This window comes from Vulpes lagopus, chromosome 8 (genome assembly GCF_018345385.1).
Source record: "Vulpes lagopus strain Blue_001 chromosome 8, ASM1834538v1, whole genome shotgun sequence".
Lineage (NCBI taxonomy): Eukaryota > Metazoa > Chordata > Mammalia > Carnivora > Canidae > Vulpes > Vulpes lagopus.
In genome coordinates, this window is record NC_054831.1 from 83,232,782 (window position 1) to 83,249,248 (window position 16,467).

Genomic DNA, 16,467 nt, shown 5'->3' on the forward strand with positions numbered 1-16,467 from the left:
GTTAATACATCTAAACAATTAAATATAAGCTAAATACAAAATAAATTTTTTTTTTCAAAATAAATTTAATTAAGCACTGTTACTCTAGAGTTATCAAAGGAAACACAAGAAAATGTAATCTACATTCATATTAGAAAATGTAATCTACATTCATATTTTAATAACGAAGTACTAAAAATTTTCAAATCAACAGAAGCAGCCGTAGGACCGCGTGTGCTCTACTGACTGCAGTTAACCTCACCGTGGATGTCCGGCTCAGTGACCCCAAGCCCAAGGAAAACAATGGGAAACGCAGGACGTTACCAAGAACTACTTACGCTGCCACAGCACACTCACCACAAATTTCAACTTTTCCCTCAGGGTTAGCAAAAGGAATGTCCATTTGTTACAGTCATGAATTAATTTATCTTTTGTATATTCAAAACACTCCAAAGTAAAAATGCACACAAAGTTACTGCAAAATATTACCTTACCACAGAACTCCCTCCTCACAGGTAAACTTGTTTCCAAATAATTAAATCCTTGCCACTTTCAGAGGGTCAGAACAAGATAATTTTTTAAAAACCAAAATATCACAAGTGTCCCTATGAGCCCTGGAGACAGACCTTCAGGAAGACACGATACTTACAAAGTGAGAAAGAAGAGGAGGCTAAATGGGGAAACGTGGCTGTGGCTCAGAAGCGCATCTTCGCTGCTTCCCGGCAGCATGTTCTCCACACGCAGAGCCTCTGCCCCAAGCCACAGAACAACGCAAAATGTCTCTTCCCTCAAAAAAGACAACACGTTTGACCGTCAGCAAGTACCCAGGCGGAGCAGCGGGCCGGTGTGCACACCCAGGGTACTCCCTGCAAAAGCCCAGTGTCTCTACACACCAGAAGCTCCTCTTTGCCGGTTACACATTTCTAACTGGAAAATGTGCAGCTTCAAGTACACGTCGGCGCAGCGCAAATACCACAGGAGCGGCCCGAGGGCCAGCGCCCGGCATACCTTGCTGGTGGAGGCCTTGTACGTGGTCTTCAGTTTCTGAGAGAGCTGGCTGGTGCTGTGGCTGGCTGCAGAGACAGAGAAGGGACAGTCGGGACACCCGCACAGCCGCCGGGCGGGCCGACCTCAGAGGGGCAGGCCGGGGCCAGCCAACTCCGGCTCTCATCCCACACGGGAGGACGGTGGACGCCGAGGGTACATCTGTCTGTGCGGGTGAGGCAGTCACAGCACTGCAGCAACGAGAGGCCGGGCTCCCCAGGGCCTCCTCCCCCCTCTCCGCCCGGGCCTGCCCAGGACTGCTGACAGCACCGAGCAAATCAGTCCACGGCCCCGCACTCAGTCCCATGCATCCCCACCGGCCGGGAGCAGCGGGGCAACCCCAGGGGGAAGGCCCCGGGGGGAAGGCTGGGGCAACCCCATCAGGCGCGCTCGCCCTCACCTTTCGTTTTGAGCTGGCCCTTACTCAGTTCCGCGCCGTCGATGGCTTGTCCTTCAGCCGCTAAGCGCTCGTTCAGAGTCTCGATTTCCCGACGCACTGGGAACAAAAAAGTGGTTTTCAAAGAGGTAAGGCACGCACTTCCCGAACCTGAGTACAAAAGAACGTCAATACAGAAGTACCTCTAATGCAGGTATGAACGTGCCCCTGAGGCACAAGATCACAGTTCAGAGAGTTCTCAAAAAACTCAAGACGCCTGTCAGAGACTCGGAGCCCCCTCCCTCCCGCACTCCCCCCCAGCGGGAGGACTGTGCTATCAGGGCTCTGGAGCATGGCTCCTGGACTTCACTCCAGCTCACAGCCTTTGTACGTTACTCTCTACATGGACAGTTTTCTGAGACCATCCAAAATTTAGTGAAATGTGTAGAGTCCAGCTGAGGACACTGAAATTGGGGTAAACACACACGACAAAGTGCGGCCACTGCTGTGTGGCACCACAGAGCGCCAAGCAAGGATCCTATACAACAGACGAACAACTGAGGGACCGTGAGGAGATGAAACTAGGAAGCACAGAGCCACAGCGCAAGAAGAGGAAGGACATTTGTCATCAAGAAGAGAATCAGCACTCAGCTGAGGCTCTTCCTGGCACCAAGGCCTCCGGAACAGGCCTCCTCGTCCACCCACAGGTGGAGCAACACCCAGGGAAGGGACCTGGCCACAGACACCAGCCACGGCAGCAACGCGGCAGGACCATGACGCGGCCACACATCCCCCTGCACCAGGTCCGTGCACCTGCCACTACGCCATGCCACCTCCCAGCATGGGCACCCTCTTCTCGGGCTCCAGGGAGATGAAGGGGCTGGGTCAGGCCATGGAGAGGCTGAGGGCAAAGGCTCTGAGTTGATCCACCTGAGCGCTCCTGCTTGTCACTCACAGGCCATGGGGGCGCCATCAAAACCAGTCAGCATGAAACTGTGTAAACTCAAAGTACCTCTAGCATTAGTCATTTGTGATCCTATAGTTGTTCTTTTTTTTTTTTTTTTTTTTTTCAGTAGGCTCCATATGGAGAACAAGGCAGGGCTTGAACTCATGACCCTGAGGATCAAGACCTGAGCCGAGATCAAAAGTCGGACACTTAACTGACTGAGCCACCCAGGCACCCCTGTAATCCTATTCTTTTCTTCAACTAACTGCATGAATTCATAAGACAGAAGGCCTTAGATCACAACAGACACTCACTAACACTTAGGTCATTACAACTGATACTTTAAAGAAAAAAACCCTTAAAAATCAGAAGCAGTGGGGATCCCTGGGTGGCTTAGCAGTTTGGCGTCTGCCTTCGGCCCAGAGCGTGATCCTGGAGTCCCGGGATCGAGTCCCGCATCAGGGTCCCCGCAGGGAGCCTGCTTCTCCCTCTGCCTGTGTCTCTGCCTCTCTCTCGGTCTCTCTCATGAATAAATAAAATCTTAAAAAAAAAAAAAATCAGAAGCAGTGCATGGTACCTAATTTTTACCGCATAAAAACTTTGAATAATTTCTCCTTCTATAAATTTCCAAGATGAACTTAAATAAGAATCCAAAAACAAAACACTAAATTGTCGAAGAGCAGAGTTTAAATGACATGGGATTACATTCTCTTCACTACAGATTCAATCCCATCACTTAGTTCTAGAGCAAAAATTATTTTAATGCAATGCTGTTTACTACTACTCAATTCTGAAATCACGGTAGAAAGCATTAAGAGCAGATTATAGTTACATTTGCATAGTATAGATTTTATCAACACACACCTTACAAAAATAATTAGCACTGTGAAGTCATGGAACAGTGAGTAGGTACAGTACAGGTTTGTTTCCTGATGTTCCACAGGGAAGCTTGAGTGCACATGGCCTAAAGCTGACAAGTTAAAAGTGAACTACGTTTACAAAAATAATCACAAGAACTAAAAGCAAAAAATGCAGAAAATGTTTTCCTTTGCAGAATGGAATAGGTCGACAGGCAAGGGTAATAATGGTAATTATCTTTTTATATTGCTTCTTTTTCTTTTTTTGCAAGTTATCTCTACACCCAATGTGGGGCTCAAACTCACAACCCCAATATCAAGAGCCAACTGAGCTGGCCAGGAGCCCCTGTGCTGCTTGATTCTTTAAGCAAAGGCAGGCATTCCTTCTAAAATAAAATTTCAAAAGAAAAAACACAGCTAATAAGCTAATTAAAAAATTCTTTTGATTTACCTTTAATAAGTCAAACAGATAATACATTCAGGAAGTTCTCAATATACAGTGTACTTTGTGTAGGAGTGGTTATGAGATGCATTTATTTTTCATAAAATCGCAATGTGGCCAAGTGAGGCTGGCACAATAGTACCCACCCCAAAAGTAACCTGTGGGCACATGGCTTCCATGCTGAAGGGGTCCTGCAGGTGCAATGAAGGGGAGGACTTCTGATGAGGTCACCCTGCATGACCCGGTGACCCATCTCCCCTCCTGTCCGAGGAATGGCCCTGGGACATGCTAGGAGGACTCCAGCCGCTGACGGCTGTGAAGGTGGAGTCAAAAGGCTTCGAGGCGAAGAGCGAGGCAGGCTCGAGATGCCGGGAGTGCCAACAGGGAGACGGCGACCGCCGTCCCCACACTGCAGGGAACTGCAACCCGCCACATGGCACACAAGCCGTAGACGGGCTCCCCCTCACAGCTCAAGGAGCACAGCACCCCGACACTGGGTTTTAGTGTGGTGACAGAGCCACGCCAGGCTTCTGACTACTGAGCCTGAAGTCACTAAGTCTGTGGGATTCTACGTCACTACACATGATACTGAGTAGAAGCAGACACAGTGGTGAAGGTCTACCCAAAAACTGTATAGAAGTTTATTAACACAGGAAATACTCACATTCTAAGTTTTCAATATAAAGGTTTTCAAACTCTCTCTCTATTTGACCAAACAGTTCCAGAAGTGTACTGCGAACCGAGGAAGGCAGCTTAGAATCCTGAAAAGGAAGATTCTGTTCAAAATGAAGAAGAAACTCTTCCAAAGTCAATTGTCATGTCTTAAATTCTCATTTCTTACACGTAAAATGTTTAAAGAACTTATTTTCACATCTCTACAGATAGACAAAACTACGATCCAGCGATATAAGTGGCCACCCAGCAGAGTACAGGATTCAAGAACAGGCACTTCTTCAAAGGAACATTTCTCCTTTAACACGGGAAGGAATAAGCCTACCTTATTCAAAAACTTCCAAATCTGTAGAGAAGGAAAACAGTTCCCATAAATGAAGTGTTATTATTCGCAGCCTTTAAGTTCTACCATACAATATAATAAATCAGTTTTAATGAACTATATGCTAATAGAAGTGCTTTCAGAGTTCTCTCAACTACTGTGCTTCAGGCAAAGTACTGGACACTTCCCGCAACTACACTTAATACCTACAAGAGTAGGGAAGAGGGAAACACGAGAAATCTGACCTGGAAGAGCAAAACGTGTAAGCTCGACAAAACCGGACTGTTCCATGCCCAGCAGCACCACGCTCTGCGTGCCTGCCTCTCCACATGTCTGTACACCTGCAGCTGCGTCCACACTCACGGGAAGCCCGTGAGCAGAAGCTACATCTCTGCCGAACTTCTAGGTACAAAGGGGTGGGCGGTGTCCTCAGCACCACCTGAGCTCACACGCACGTACTTCCTGGACGCTGCCGGAGATGGGGAAATGGGAGAGTACACACTCTGCTCCCATCTCCAGAGGGCAAGGCCTGGGCCCTCCTTTGTGTGCCTTCCACACTTACGAGTATTTTCAAGTAGAATTTAATGAATTGCAAATAAAAAGACATACAATGTGTATTCAACTTCCTGATTAAGTTCCAAGAAGACAAAAATTTGAAGCAAAATGACCTCTAATGGCCTATGTATTTTAGCAATGTTTTAAAATCACATGATGTACAAGTAAATTTGACAAACTAGTTAAAACTGTTTATGAAGTCACATGTTCAAAACCTAAAACCTGCCAGAATGGTAACACAGCCTCCATCAGCACCCCTCTAAAGGGCCAACGAAAAATATGAAAAGATATATAAAAAAAAAAAAAAAGAAAGAAAAATATGAAAAGAAAGAGAGAGAACTTGAAGGAACAGTGAAAAGTAAAACAGACCATCACCGTGAACACTTACCGCGCTTCCCACCTTGCCTCGGGGCCTTTGCATATTCCGTTCCCTCTCTGCACCCTCGTCCAGAAGTCCCTCTCACCAGGGCACCTGGAGAGAAGCCTGTCTGCACCCTACAGCGAGGCCAAATCTCCTCAGTGTATTAATTCCTACTCACCTATGCTCAGTGTTTTAGATCCTGTTAGTCAATAACTGAACTATGACATTCATCAAGCAGTAAATGCAGACGGTCATCGTAACCAGAGACAGAACTGGGATGTCCACACGAACCTCACCTGACAATCAGGAAGCGGGCTGCGCAGGGAGTCGAAACCTGTTCCAAGAGGCACGTGGAGCCACCACGTGAGCACACTCCGGACCAGGCTGTGGGGCCGTCCCATTGCACAGACCCTACGGAGAAGTGCTGAGCTCTGGGTACCACTTCAGGAAAAAAACTCAGGACACAAAAGCCAGTGACTCGGCAAAGCTTTTAAATCCACACCTGATCCCATCAGCACATCTTAGATGCAGGCAGCCCGTGTGCACACCGTGCACAGATTCAGCAGCACTCTGCAGCCACGGGCTTCGCGCCCCCGCACTGAGCATGCACATCTGTGAACCTAGGAAGTGTGAACCACCACCACGGCTCATTCACACTATCTTCATGTGGGAGGGCACCGCTCCCCAACAAATGACCGTAACCTTGTCTAGAAAGCGCTGGGCTGCTGTTTAACTCTAATCCACTGGTCATGGCCCACGCCCCTCCACCTCACCTACCATGCCAACTGCTGGCAACAGACACCACCGCTACTGTCTTCCTGCTGAGCCAGACAGAGCACCTCACCCCAGCCATCCAGGGAACTCAACAAGGAGGCCCCGTCAAGGGAATGGCAACGACACAAAGACGAGGACCCTCCGAGCGGCGTGGTAGCCAGGCTGCTCAGCTTGCAGGACTCTACATGACCTCCACAAGGGTTACCCTGACGCCATCACCCACTGTCTTACATCACAATGGAGGAGGGGCAATCACAAGGCCATGCAAAGACACATTTACCTCAAATGGCAGCTAACTCCAGAAGATGCTAGCAAAGGAGGGTGCGGGACTTTCACCACTAGAAACCTAAATAAACCTAACAAAAAAAGTATCCTAGGCTGTTTACCTGCACTGTCCAATATGGTGGCCAGCAGCCACATGTGGCTATTTAAATGTAAACATAAATTACAATCTTAAAAATCCCTCAGTCACACTAGCCACATGTGTCTCTGTGTAGGTATTATATCTGATAGTTGTTTTAATGGGTTATTAAGGGAAGAGGGGATTGTTTTGTTTTGGTAACCCACTCTTTTTCTCTACTTTGGAGACCTCTATGTATCTGGCTATTTCTAGAACATCACAGACACAATCAGCACAAACTCACCTGTCCTTCCAACATTTCTCTGGGCAGAGCTGTCCTCTCTTGCTCGGAGCTGTTAGTTCTTCGTATGGAAAGGCTGTGAGATTTGCGTTTCTGTTTTGCTTGGCGAGCAGCAGAGCAAGTCCCGCTTTCTGTGGGCATTACTTCTAGAAGGTGATGTCCTGCTCCCTCCTGCAATAAGCTAAACAACAGGAAAACAAGAACTTGATTTCGGATATGGCAAACTAAAATGAAGGAAAAAATGGTCAACAATTCGTACTTTAAATTCCAATCGCCTTTACTGTGGCTGTATTTACTATGTCATTTAGAAAGTGACAAATTAATGTTTGGTAAGAGGGACTGGGTGGCTCAGTGGTTGAGCACCTGCCTCCGGCCCAGGGCGTGATCCTGGGATTCCCAAGGATTGAGTCCCGCACTGGGCTCCCAGCAGGCAGCCTGCTTCTCCCTTTGCCTGTGTCTCCACCTCTGTCTTCCATAAATAAGTAAATAAATAAATAAATATTTTTAAAAATACATCTTTGTTAACAAAGAGACCAAAGCCTTTGTCAAAGAAGTCATTTTTTATTAAATTTTGTTAACAAGTTTTGAAAAAATCAACTAGCATAGAAGGGCTTAAAATAGTTTTCCGTTAACTAACCTTCCCAGCCTTGGCCTCCTCCCCAGAGAGAAGAGAGTCTAATCACATGTCCTAGCCTCACAGCAATGCTGTCCAAGAGAAATGCAATACAAGCCACACACACAACGGCAAATTTTCTAGTAGCCACATTAAAAAAAAAAGTAAAAACAAGTGAAATCACTTTTAATGATTTATTTAGTCCACTGTGCCTCAAATACTCTAGGCAATGTGAAAAACACAAACCACCAAAATATTCTCCAAAGCAGCTCTAATCTCTTCTAGTCCCATCATCGATGCAGGAGGATCCTGTTCTCCAGTCTTATTTGCTATGTTCACAATGCTGAATTTCAGCGGCCCGGACAGGCAGAGTACCTTGCCACGGTCTTCACGTGTGGCACGCACACTCCCCCGGGGGCTGCTCATACCCCACATCTTTCTGTGCACTTATCTGCAGTCTAAATACCCTTCACGGTAAAATGTCTCCCTCCATCTTTTGCCCATTTTCTAATAGGACATTGGGTTTTTACTATCTAGATTTGAGAGTTCTCCATTTTTCCCTCATGAATTACACGTCAGGTGTGCGGGTTGCCAAGTTTCCCCTGGTATGTAACTTGTTTTTTATCCTAAAGGTGTTTTTCCCAAAGCAAAACTTTTAAATTCTGATGAAATCCCACTGATCAATTATCTTTCTCCTATGGATCATACTTCTAGAGTCATGTCTAAGAACTTTTTATCAATCCTAGCTCCTAAAAAATTGTTTTTTTCTTTAAATTTTAGTACACGAGGGATCCCTGGGTGCCGCAGCGGTTTGGCGCCTGCCTTTGGCCTAGGGCGCGATCCTGGAGACCCGGGATCGAATCCCACGTCGGGCTCCCGGTGCATGGAGCCTGTTTCTCCCTCTGCCTGTGTGTCTGCCTCTCTCTCCCTCTGTGTGTGACTATCATAAATAAATAAAAATTAAAAAAAAAATTTTAGTACACGATATTTAAATTTACAAGCTCCTCTGGGTTCATATTTGCATCAAGCTGTGAAGTTTAGATTGAAGAGTATCTTTGTTTTGGGTTTTCTTATTTCATTCTTTGCTGATAATATCCAATTATTCTAGCGCATGTTGAAAACTATCCACCCTACAATGTGTTGAGAAACTTTGGCATCTTGATCAAAAATCAATTGGCTATAGTTACGTGGGATTCTCAGTTCTCTATTCTGTTCACCTGATCTATGTATCTATTTCTCTACAAACAACACAGTACTTTTCAAGCTTTATTTAGTCTCTACACTCAATTTGGGGCTCGAACTCACCACCCCAAGATCCAGAGCCAGAGGCTCTTCCTACTGAGCCAGCCAGGCACCCCTGCCATTCATAGTCCTGATGACTGTGCTATCTTGAAATCATTTAGTGATTCCTATCACTTAAATCTTTTTCAAAATTGTGTTAGCTCTTCTAATTCCTTTGCCTTTCCATATAAATTTGGAATAATCTTTCCCAAATCTACAAAAATCTTCATGGAATTTTAACAGGAATTGTTTAGTCTATTCATCAATTTGGAGAGAAGTGCATCTTTATCATGTTGAGCCTTCCGATCTATGAATACAGTATATGACTCATTTATTGAGATCATCTTTTCTTCCCTCAGTTTTGTAGATTTCCACAAAGGAGTCCTACATATGTCTTTTCAAATTTACACTCAAGTCTGAATTTTTATTCTCTGAATAATTTTAAATAAAACTGTATTTTTAATTCCATTTCAGGTTAATTGGTAGTATCCTACTTTGTTGAACTCCTTAGTTCTAGGAGATTTCTTATAGATACTTTGGCATTTTTTTAGGTAGACTATTATGTCATCTGAAAAAAAGGACAGTTTTTCTTCCTTTCTAATCCTTATTGATCTGGCTAGAAATTCCAGTTCTATGTTGTAAATAGTGACAACACTCTTGTTTTGACCTCAAGGAAAAAAAAAAAACTGTTTTTGACCATTAAGTACGATACTAGCTATATGTTAACTGTAGATTCGGTCTACTGAGATGAGAAGGCTCCCCTCCGGAGTCTCACAATTACATGCTGAATTTTGTCATGTTTTTTTGTGTGTGCATCACTTAATGGTAAGGCTTTTCTTTAGCCTCTTAACAGATCAATTACACCAATGATTTTCAAATGCTAATCCAAATTTGCACACACAGAATAAATGCCACTCGTTCCTAGTATATAAGTCAATCTCCGTTTTTTTTCTTCTGCCTTCTTCCTATGGGTTATTTAAACATTTTTTTAGAATTTCATTTTGATTTATGGTATAGTTTCTGAGTTTACCTCTTCTGTATGACTTTCTTTAGTGATTGCTCTAGGTATATCTTCACAACTATCACAGGCTACTGACGATCAACATTTTACCAGTTCATGGTAACATACAGAAACCTTTCCTTCCCATCCCCTATACTCCCCCACTTGCAACAGTCAAGTGAAACACCACCTCCACCGAGAACATCAAGAGCTATGCTTCAACCTTCAAATATGAAAGGAGCGTCTCCTGAATTTACCAGTGTTTGCTCTTTCCATTGTTTGTTCTTCCTTCCTGGTGTCCCCACATTGCTTTACGTCATTTCCGTTCTGTTCAGAGAACTTCCTCTACTTATTATCTTAGAGTAGGTCTGCTGGTGACAGATCACATGAAAGATGTTTTCACTTGATCCAGAATTCTGAGTTGACAGTTCTTTTCCTTCAACACTTGAAAAATATGCCACTTCCTTACAGCGCCTATGGCCACTGATGAGAAATCTACTCCAATTGTTTTCCCACTACTGATAAACTTACATCTCTCTCACTGCTTTTTGTCTTTAAATCTCAGAAGCTTGAATTCGATGAGTCTTAGAAAGGATTTGAGTTTATCTTATCTGGATTTCAACAAGCTTGATTCAATAGGTTTATGACTTGCTAAATTTAGGAAATATTCAGCCAGTATTTCTTCAAATACGTTTTCAGCCCCACTGTCTTTCTCCTCTTTCTGGGATCATAACAAGAATGAAAGTTCTTTTGTCAAAGTTCCACCAGTCCCTGAGGGTCTGTTCACTTTCTTCCAGTTATTTTCTCTCTGTCATTCAAACTGGGCAGTTTCTATCTCTAATCTTTCCTGTCTTCTCCTTTCTGCTGGTCAGCCATTACTGGGTTTTTTCCTTCAATTACATTTTTCAGTTCTAAATGTTCATTTGTTGCTTTATATCCTGTGCTTTCTTCCTCAGATTTTGTTTTTCCATGGGTTCCAAGCATCACTAACTACACACTGATACATCTTCATGACGGCTGTCTTAAAATTCCTGTCCAATCATACTAACATCTGCGACATCTCTGTGTTACTGTCAGTTGTCGTTTCTCATTCAGGTTGAGATTTTCCCAGTTCTTCGTATGACACATAATTCTCAATTGCAGCCTCAACATTTTGGATTTCATATTATCAGACTTGGAATCTGATTTAAATCTTCTAATATAGCAGGCCACAGAAATTTCTTATGTCAGCCAGGTGTCTGCAAAGGTGGAGATGGAAGGCAGGGTTCTCCACTCGGCCTCCACTGACCCTGGGTGGAGCTACTCGTCGAAGTGCTGGGTTCCCTGAGAGTCCGACCTCTCCCTTGCCTTCTACGCACACCACCCTGTCTGCAAGAGAGGCCCTTGTTACAGTACTCCACGTGGCCTTGTTAACACTGAGCAGTGGTGACATTCCTGAATCTCTACTAGTTTTCCCCTAAACCACCCCAGCAGGAAGAGCATGTTCCTATCACCCAACACAGGCGAAAACGCCACTGGCTGCTCACCCAGCCTTCTCTGATACCACTGTCAAAGGTAAAAGTCTAGATTCTCCATCGAGCCGTAGACAAGAGTGAGGGTAGGCGCTGCAGTGTTTTCCAAAAGTGTTGTCTCTGGGGCTGTCACTTTCCTGGTCTTTTGCCCAGAGTAGGCTTTCCTGGAGGCTTTTGGTCTGAGCCCTTCAGTGTTGCTGGGTTGCTACTTCTTCAGGCCCAAGTCTGAGACATACGAGGCGAAAAGAAAACCCAGGGAATGGGCATCCCGGGTGGCTCAGCAGTTTAGCGCCACCTTTGGCCCAGGGTGTGACCCTGGAGTCCCGGGATGGAGTCCCATGTCGGGCTCCCTGCACGGAGCCTGCTTCTCCCTCTGCCTGTGTCTTGCCTCTGTGTGTGTGTGTGTGTGTGTGTGTATGTATGTGTGTTTCTCATGAATAAATAAAATTTAAAAATCTTTTTAAAAAAAAAAAAAAAAAACCCAGGAACTCAGCTCTGTGTCATCTCTGAGGTCCCAATACACCAAGTCACTATCCTTCCTCCTCTTCACCTTTCAGTCTTGTACATTTTTAAATATAACGTCCAGTGTTTTCAGATATACTTAGTGCAATAGGGAAGTACCTCTACTCTGTATTTTCGTAAGTACAAAACCAGAGACCTTTAGTGTCTCAAGTTTTATGTGCAAAACTTGTGTTAAAATTGCAACAAGGAAGCAAATCTTCTTTTACATCACATTAAAAACTTTCAAACTGGTCAAGCAATTCTGTGTTTTTAGGTTTAAAATTCTGAAATCTGTTAATTTATTAAAATCATCACCTATTTTCTATAGTATTATGTAAAGAAAATTCAAGTCTCAGATTTTTTTTAAAAAAAAAGGAAATAGAAGCAAGATAACTATTGCTTTTATCTCTAAAATTCTCTTGGTTTTCTTTCTAAACTTCTATTTCTCAATTTTTTGGGTATTCTATTTGTCAAAGCAAGACACAAGGCCAACCCAGACTCAAGTGGAGGGCAAACAGACTTAACCTCCTGAAAGAAAAAGAATGAGAAAGAATTTGTAGCCACCTTTCATCCATCACACCTTATTCCACTTACAAATTCTGGCTATACAATAAATAATATTTTGCTTCCTTAAAAACTAACAAGGAGTGGAACTACTGCCACCTCAAATACTTAGTGAAATAAAATGGAGATAAATAATCCAGTTAAGTAAGTTAAATACCGGTCGAAATAAAATCCAAACAAGAGCACAACAGTTAAGATCATGACTTTCAGGGGTGCCTGGGTGCATGAGCAGGTTAAGCGTCTTCCTTTGGTTCAAGTCATGATCCCAGGTTCCTGGGACCAAGCCCCACATCCCACATTTGGCTCCTTGCTCAGCAGGGAGCCTGCTTCTCCTTCTCCCTCTGCCATTCCCCCTGCTTATGCTGTCTGGCTCTTTATCTCTGTCAAATAAATAAATAAAATCTTAAAAAAAAAAAAAAAAAAAAAGAACATGACTTTTAAAGCCATGCAACCCGCCCAACTCTTCAAAGCATCGGCTCAACTTCATCATGAAGCCTCAGCTTAAATGTTACCTCCTCAAAACAGCTTCCTTCCACCACTGCTAGTCACAGCACCGCACGATCCTAATCACCTCCACATCTAGATCTTCCTCCCACAGCACCACCAATGTCCCACGTGGGATATTATTTGGGCTCACTACTATACTTGTGGGGTTGACCATGTGGGCTGACATAAATGCATCCCAAAATATTTGATGAATATGTCAGTGAATGAATAAACACATCTATTAGCAACTAGCTATACAACCTTGGTCAAGGTACTCAACCACCTCCCTAAGGCTTAATTTTAGCATCTTTGAAGTGGAGATTATCAACAGCCACTTATTTTAGGTCACACATCAAATACTCTTCGGTTCATAACAGCACTGCCTACTGGGAATACAGCCATGAACTAAACAGGCCTGGTCCCTACTTTCAGGTCTTTAGGGTTGTGAGACAGGCCTTAAACATTATCTCAAGATTTATTACAGAAATTAGAAGTCATTGGTATCCCTGGGTGGCTCAGTGGTTGAGCGGCTGCCTTCAGCTCAGGGCGTGATCCCGGGGTCCTGGGATGGAGTCTCACATCAGGCTCCCCGCAGGGAGCCTGCTTCACCCTCCGTCTGTGTCTCACCCTCTGTGTGTGTGTCTCATGAATAAATAAACAAAATCTTTAAAAAAAAAAAAAAAGAAAGAAAGAAATCAGAAGTTGCGGTGACTGCTCTGGAAGATGTACAAGTATCACAAGACAAGATACAAGCTAAAGAGCAAGGCTTCTCTGAGAAACTGACCTTTAAATTGAGACTGAAGAATTAGGAAGTGTTAGCCATGGACACGCAGAGGGGGAATGGGGTTTCCAAGAACAGGAATAGCATGTGCAAATACCTTGAGCTGGGAATGAGACTAGTTTATGAGAGATTCTAAAAAAGAGATCATGTGGCTAAAACATAGTAAACAATAGAGAGAATGGTAACAAGATAAGTGGGAGAGAGAGGCTTAGAGTCGGTCTTTTTTTTTTACTTTTCTTTTTTTTTACATTTCTTTTTTTTTTTTAAGATTTTATTTATTTATTCATGATAGTCACAGAGAAAGAGAGAGAGAGAGAGAGAGAGAGAGAGGCAGAGACATAGGCAGAGGGAGAAGCAGGCTCCATGCAGGGAGCCCGACGTGGGATTCGATCCCGGGTCCCCAGGATCGCGCCCTGGGCCAAAGGCAGGCGCTAAACCGCTGCGCCACCCAGGGATCCCTAGAGTCGGTCTTTTATGTTTAGATGTTATTCTAGAACAAAAAGCCAGCCACTTCAAGGTGTAAGTAAAAAAAATGACAACCGAATTTGCATGAAAATCACTCTGGCTGTGTAGGAAACACGGAAAACTCAGATGACTAGGAGTGGGGAAGAAGCTGGTCAGGAAGTTAGTAAATGTCTAGGCAATTAATGATGGCCCTTAAGATGAGAGGGTACAGGAACAGATGTGGGGTGGGGCAGAAGAGAGATTTCAAGCACAGCCCTCATTTCTGAAGTAAGAAGGTGAGAGAGATCAGATTATTGAGATATTGAGGCAGCAAATGGAGAAGAAATCAAGAACTAAATATTGAAGGTATGAAGTTTGCAATGCCTCTGAAGACCTAAGACACAGAAGAGGGAAGGAAGTACACAGATCTAGAGATGCAAAGACCACTGGGCTAAATGTATAAATCTGGGAGAGGTCTACACTGAAAGTAGAGATGGGCATTTTGACTCCATCATGCCTCCAGATTCGATGCCTTATCAAACATTACTCTTCCAATAACATTATAAAAAAGCTTATAAAGAACGTTACTGGTAGAAACAAGCAACATTTAATAAAGCCAGCACTCCTTCAAATGACATATGGAAAATTTATTTTTGACTGAAAATTAACCAATTTTCTGATGAAATTTAGGTCTGAAAAATATGAGCTCTAGAAATTAGAGATGGCTGAAATTAAAAAAAGCAGAATCTGTAATTGGCTAAATTTCATATGCACAAAGATTACACTGATACTATATTTGACAAATTGGGGGCACCCAGGTGACTGAGTCAGTTAAGCCTCTGCCTTCAGCAGGTCACACTATCCAGGCTCCTGGGATCAAGCCCCACGTAGGGCTCCCTGCTCAGCCTGCTTCTCCCTCTCCCTCCGCCTGCCACTCCCCATGCTTGTGCTTGCATGCACGCATATGCTCTCCCTCTTGCTCTCTCATAAATAAAAAATCTTTTAAAAATTTTTGAAAAAAAAAATAAATAAAATAAATAAAAAAAAAATTTTTGAAAATTTTGGAAAAAAGCCAAATTGTTAAGCAATTCATATGATCCCACTTAAGAGTATTTCAGTGATTTTTTTCTTTATTTTTATTTTTTAGTGGAAACACTTAGAACTATTTAACCGTGTCACATACGAATACTGGCCAAGAAATCAAACTGACTTAATGGAATCTTACACCCAGAGATTATATTCTTCAATAAAAAAATAGGGATAGACATAATTCTTTTTTAGTGATTACACATTTTAATTAGTCACTTCATTAAGCATCTCAGTTGTGTCAAAATCATTAACACAACAATTTACCATAGTTACCTTGCAGTTTATAAAGCGCATTTCGTAAAGGAAGAAAAATAACAAAACCTACCAACCAAGCCAACCAGGCATCCCTCAAAGTTGCAGGTTTTGAATCCATGATTTTCTCTCTGAAGTATCATACCACTGGCTTTCCAGACACTGGAAAATCTGGGAGAGGTTACATATTTCTTACTTATCTTCAGTAAGAAATCAGCAGTCTTCTAATCACTAATGTTAAAAATCTTCACCCTCTGAAAGTGCTTGGCTGGCTCAGTGGGAGGAGTGACTCCTGACCTTGGGGCCCTGTGCTGAGTCCTCACTGGGGTGTAGAGATCACTTAAATAGAACTTCAAAAAACAAATCTTCACCCTCTGCCTTTCACTGAGGCTCTAACCTCCATCCCCCCACAAACCCCATAAGCTGTTGTTCTGGGCTTTTCTTGTTTTTAGCACTTCACCAAACTGTCCATACACTAGTAATCTTTTTGCACTGATCAACTTCCAAGCAAATATGTACACTTCATGCAATTATAAACTATAAATCTGGGATAGCTTTTGGTTCCCCAAAACCTGGCTCAAAAGGAGATTTTTCATCCTGAGTCGATTTTTTTATCCCTTAGTACCCTCAGAAGCTCCGTGAGGTGCCATCTCAAATATGGGCTCATAATCCCTGGGCCCTGCGCTTCACAGTCGAAGACCACCTGGCTATTTCCACTCATTTCCTCAGCCACCTTCACCATTCTTCCAAAACTACACTGATAGGTTCCTCTAGTTTTTCTAACCTCTTCTCAATTCTTTTTTTGTTAATCTTTCCATCGCTATTTTCTTCCTGAACCTTTTTCAAAATTTCACTCCTGTCCTCTTGGTTCATATCCTCTGCCTCCTCCAGCAGTGCACCCTGGCGCCAACATCACTTCCTTCCTTCCACACCAGTCCCTCTGGGGAGAACAAGCCCTTGTTCGGCCGGGGAACAA

At 43.6% G+C, this 16,467-nt stretch overlaps 1 protein-coding gene across 4 annotated transcripts in view; it reads right to left on the reverse strand.

The window, feature by feature from the left end:
* Positions 1-16,467, reverse strand: part of WDR37 (WD repeat domain 37) — a 53,218-nt gene that overhangs the window by 35,188 nt on the left and 1,563 nt on the right. For 2 of the 4 annotated variants that reach the window (XM_041765535.1, XM_041765533.1), the window contains exons 1-6: positions 16,276-16,444; positions 15,565-15,662; positions 6,973-7,150; positions 4,309-4,405; positions 1,424-1,519; positions 988-1,052 (exon numbers count right to left, since the gene is read on the reverse strand). In XM_041765535.1, coding sequence (XP_041621469.1) covers positions 988-1,052; positions 1,424-1,519; positions 4,309-4,405; positions 6,973-7,150; positions 15,565-15,584 — 456 coding nt within the window. In that variant the 5' untranslated portion in view covers positions 15,585-15,662; positions 16,276-16,444. Of the gene's footprint in view, positions 1-987; positions 1,053-1,423; positions 1,520-4,308; positions 4,406-6,972; positions 7,151-15,564; positions 15,663-16,275; positions 16,445-16,467 lie in introns of those variants that run through there. The other 2 variants (XM_041765534.1, XM_041765536.1) reach the window with 2 other exon arrangements.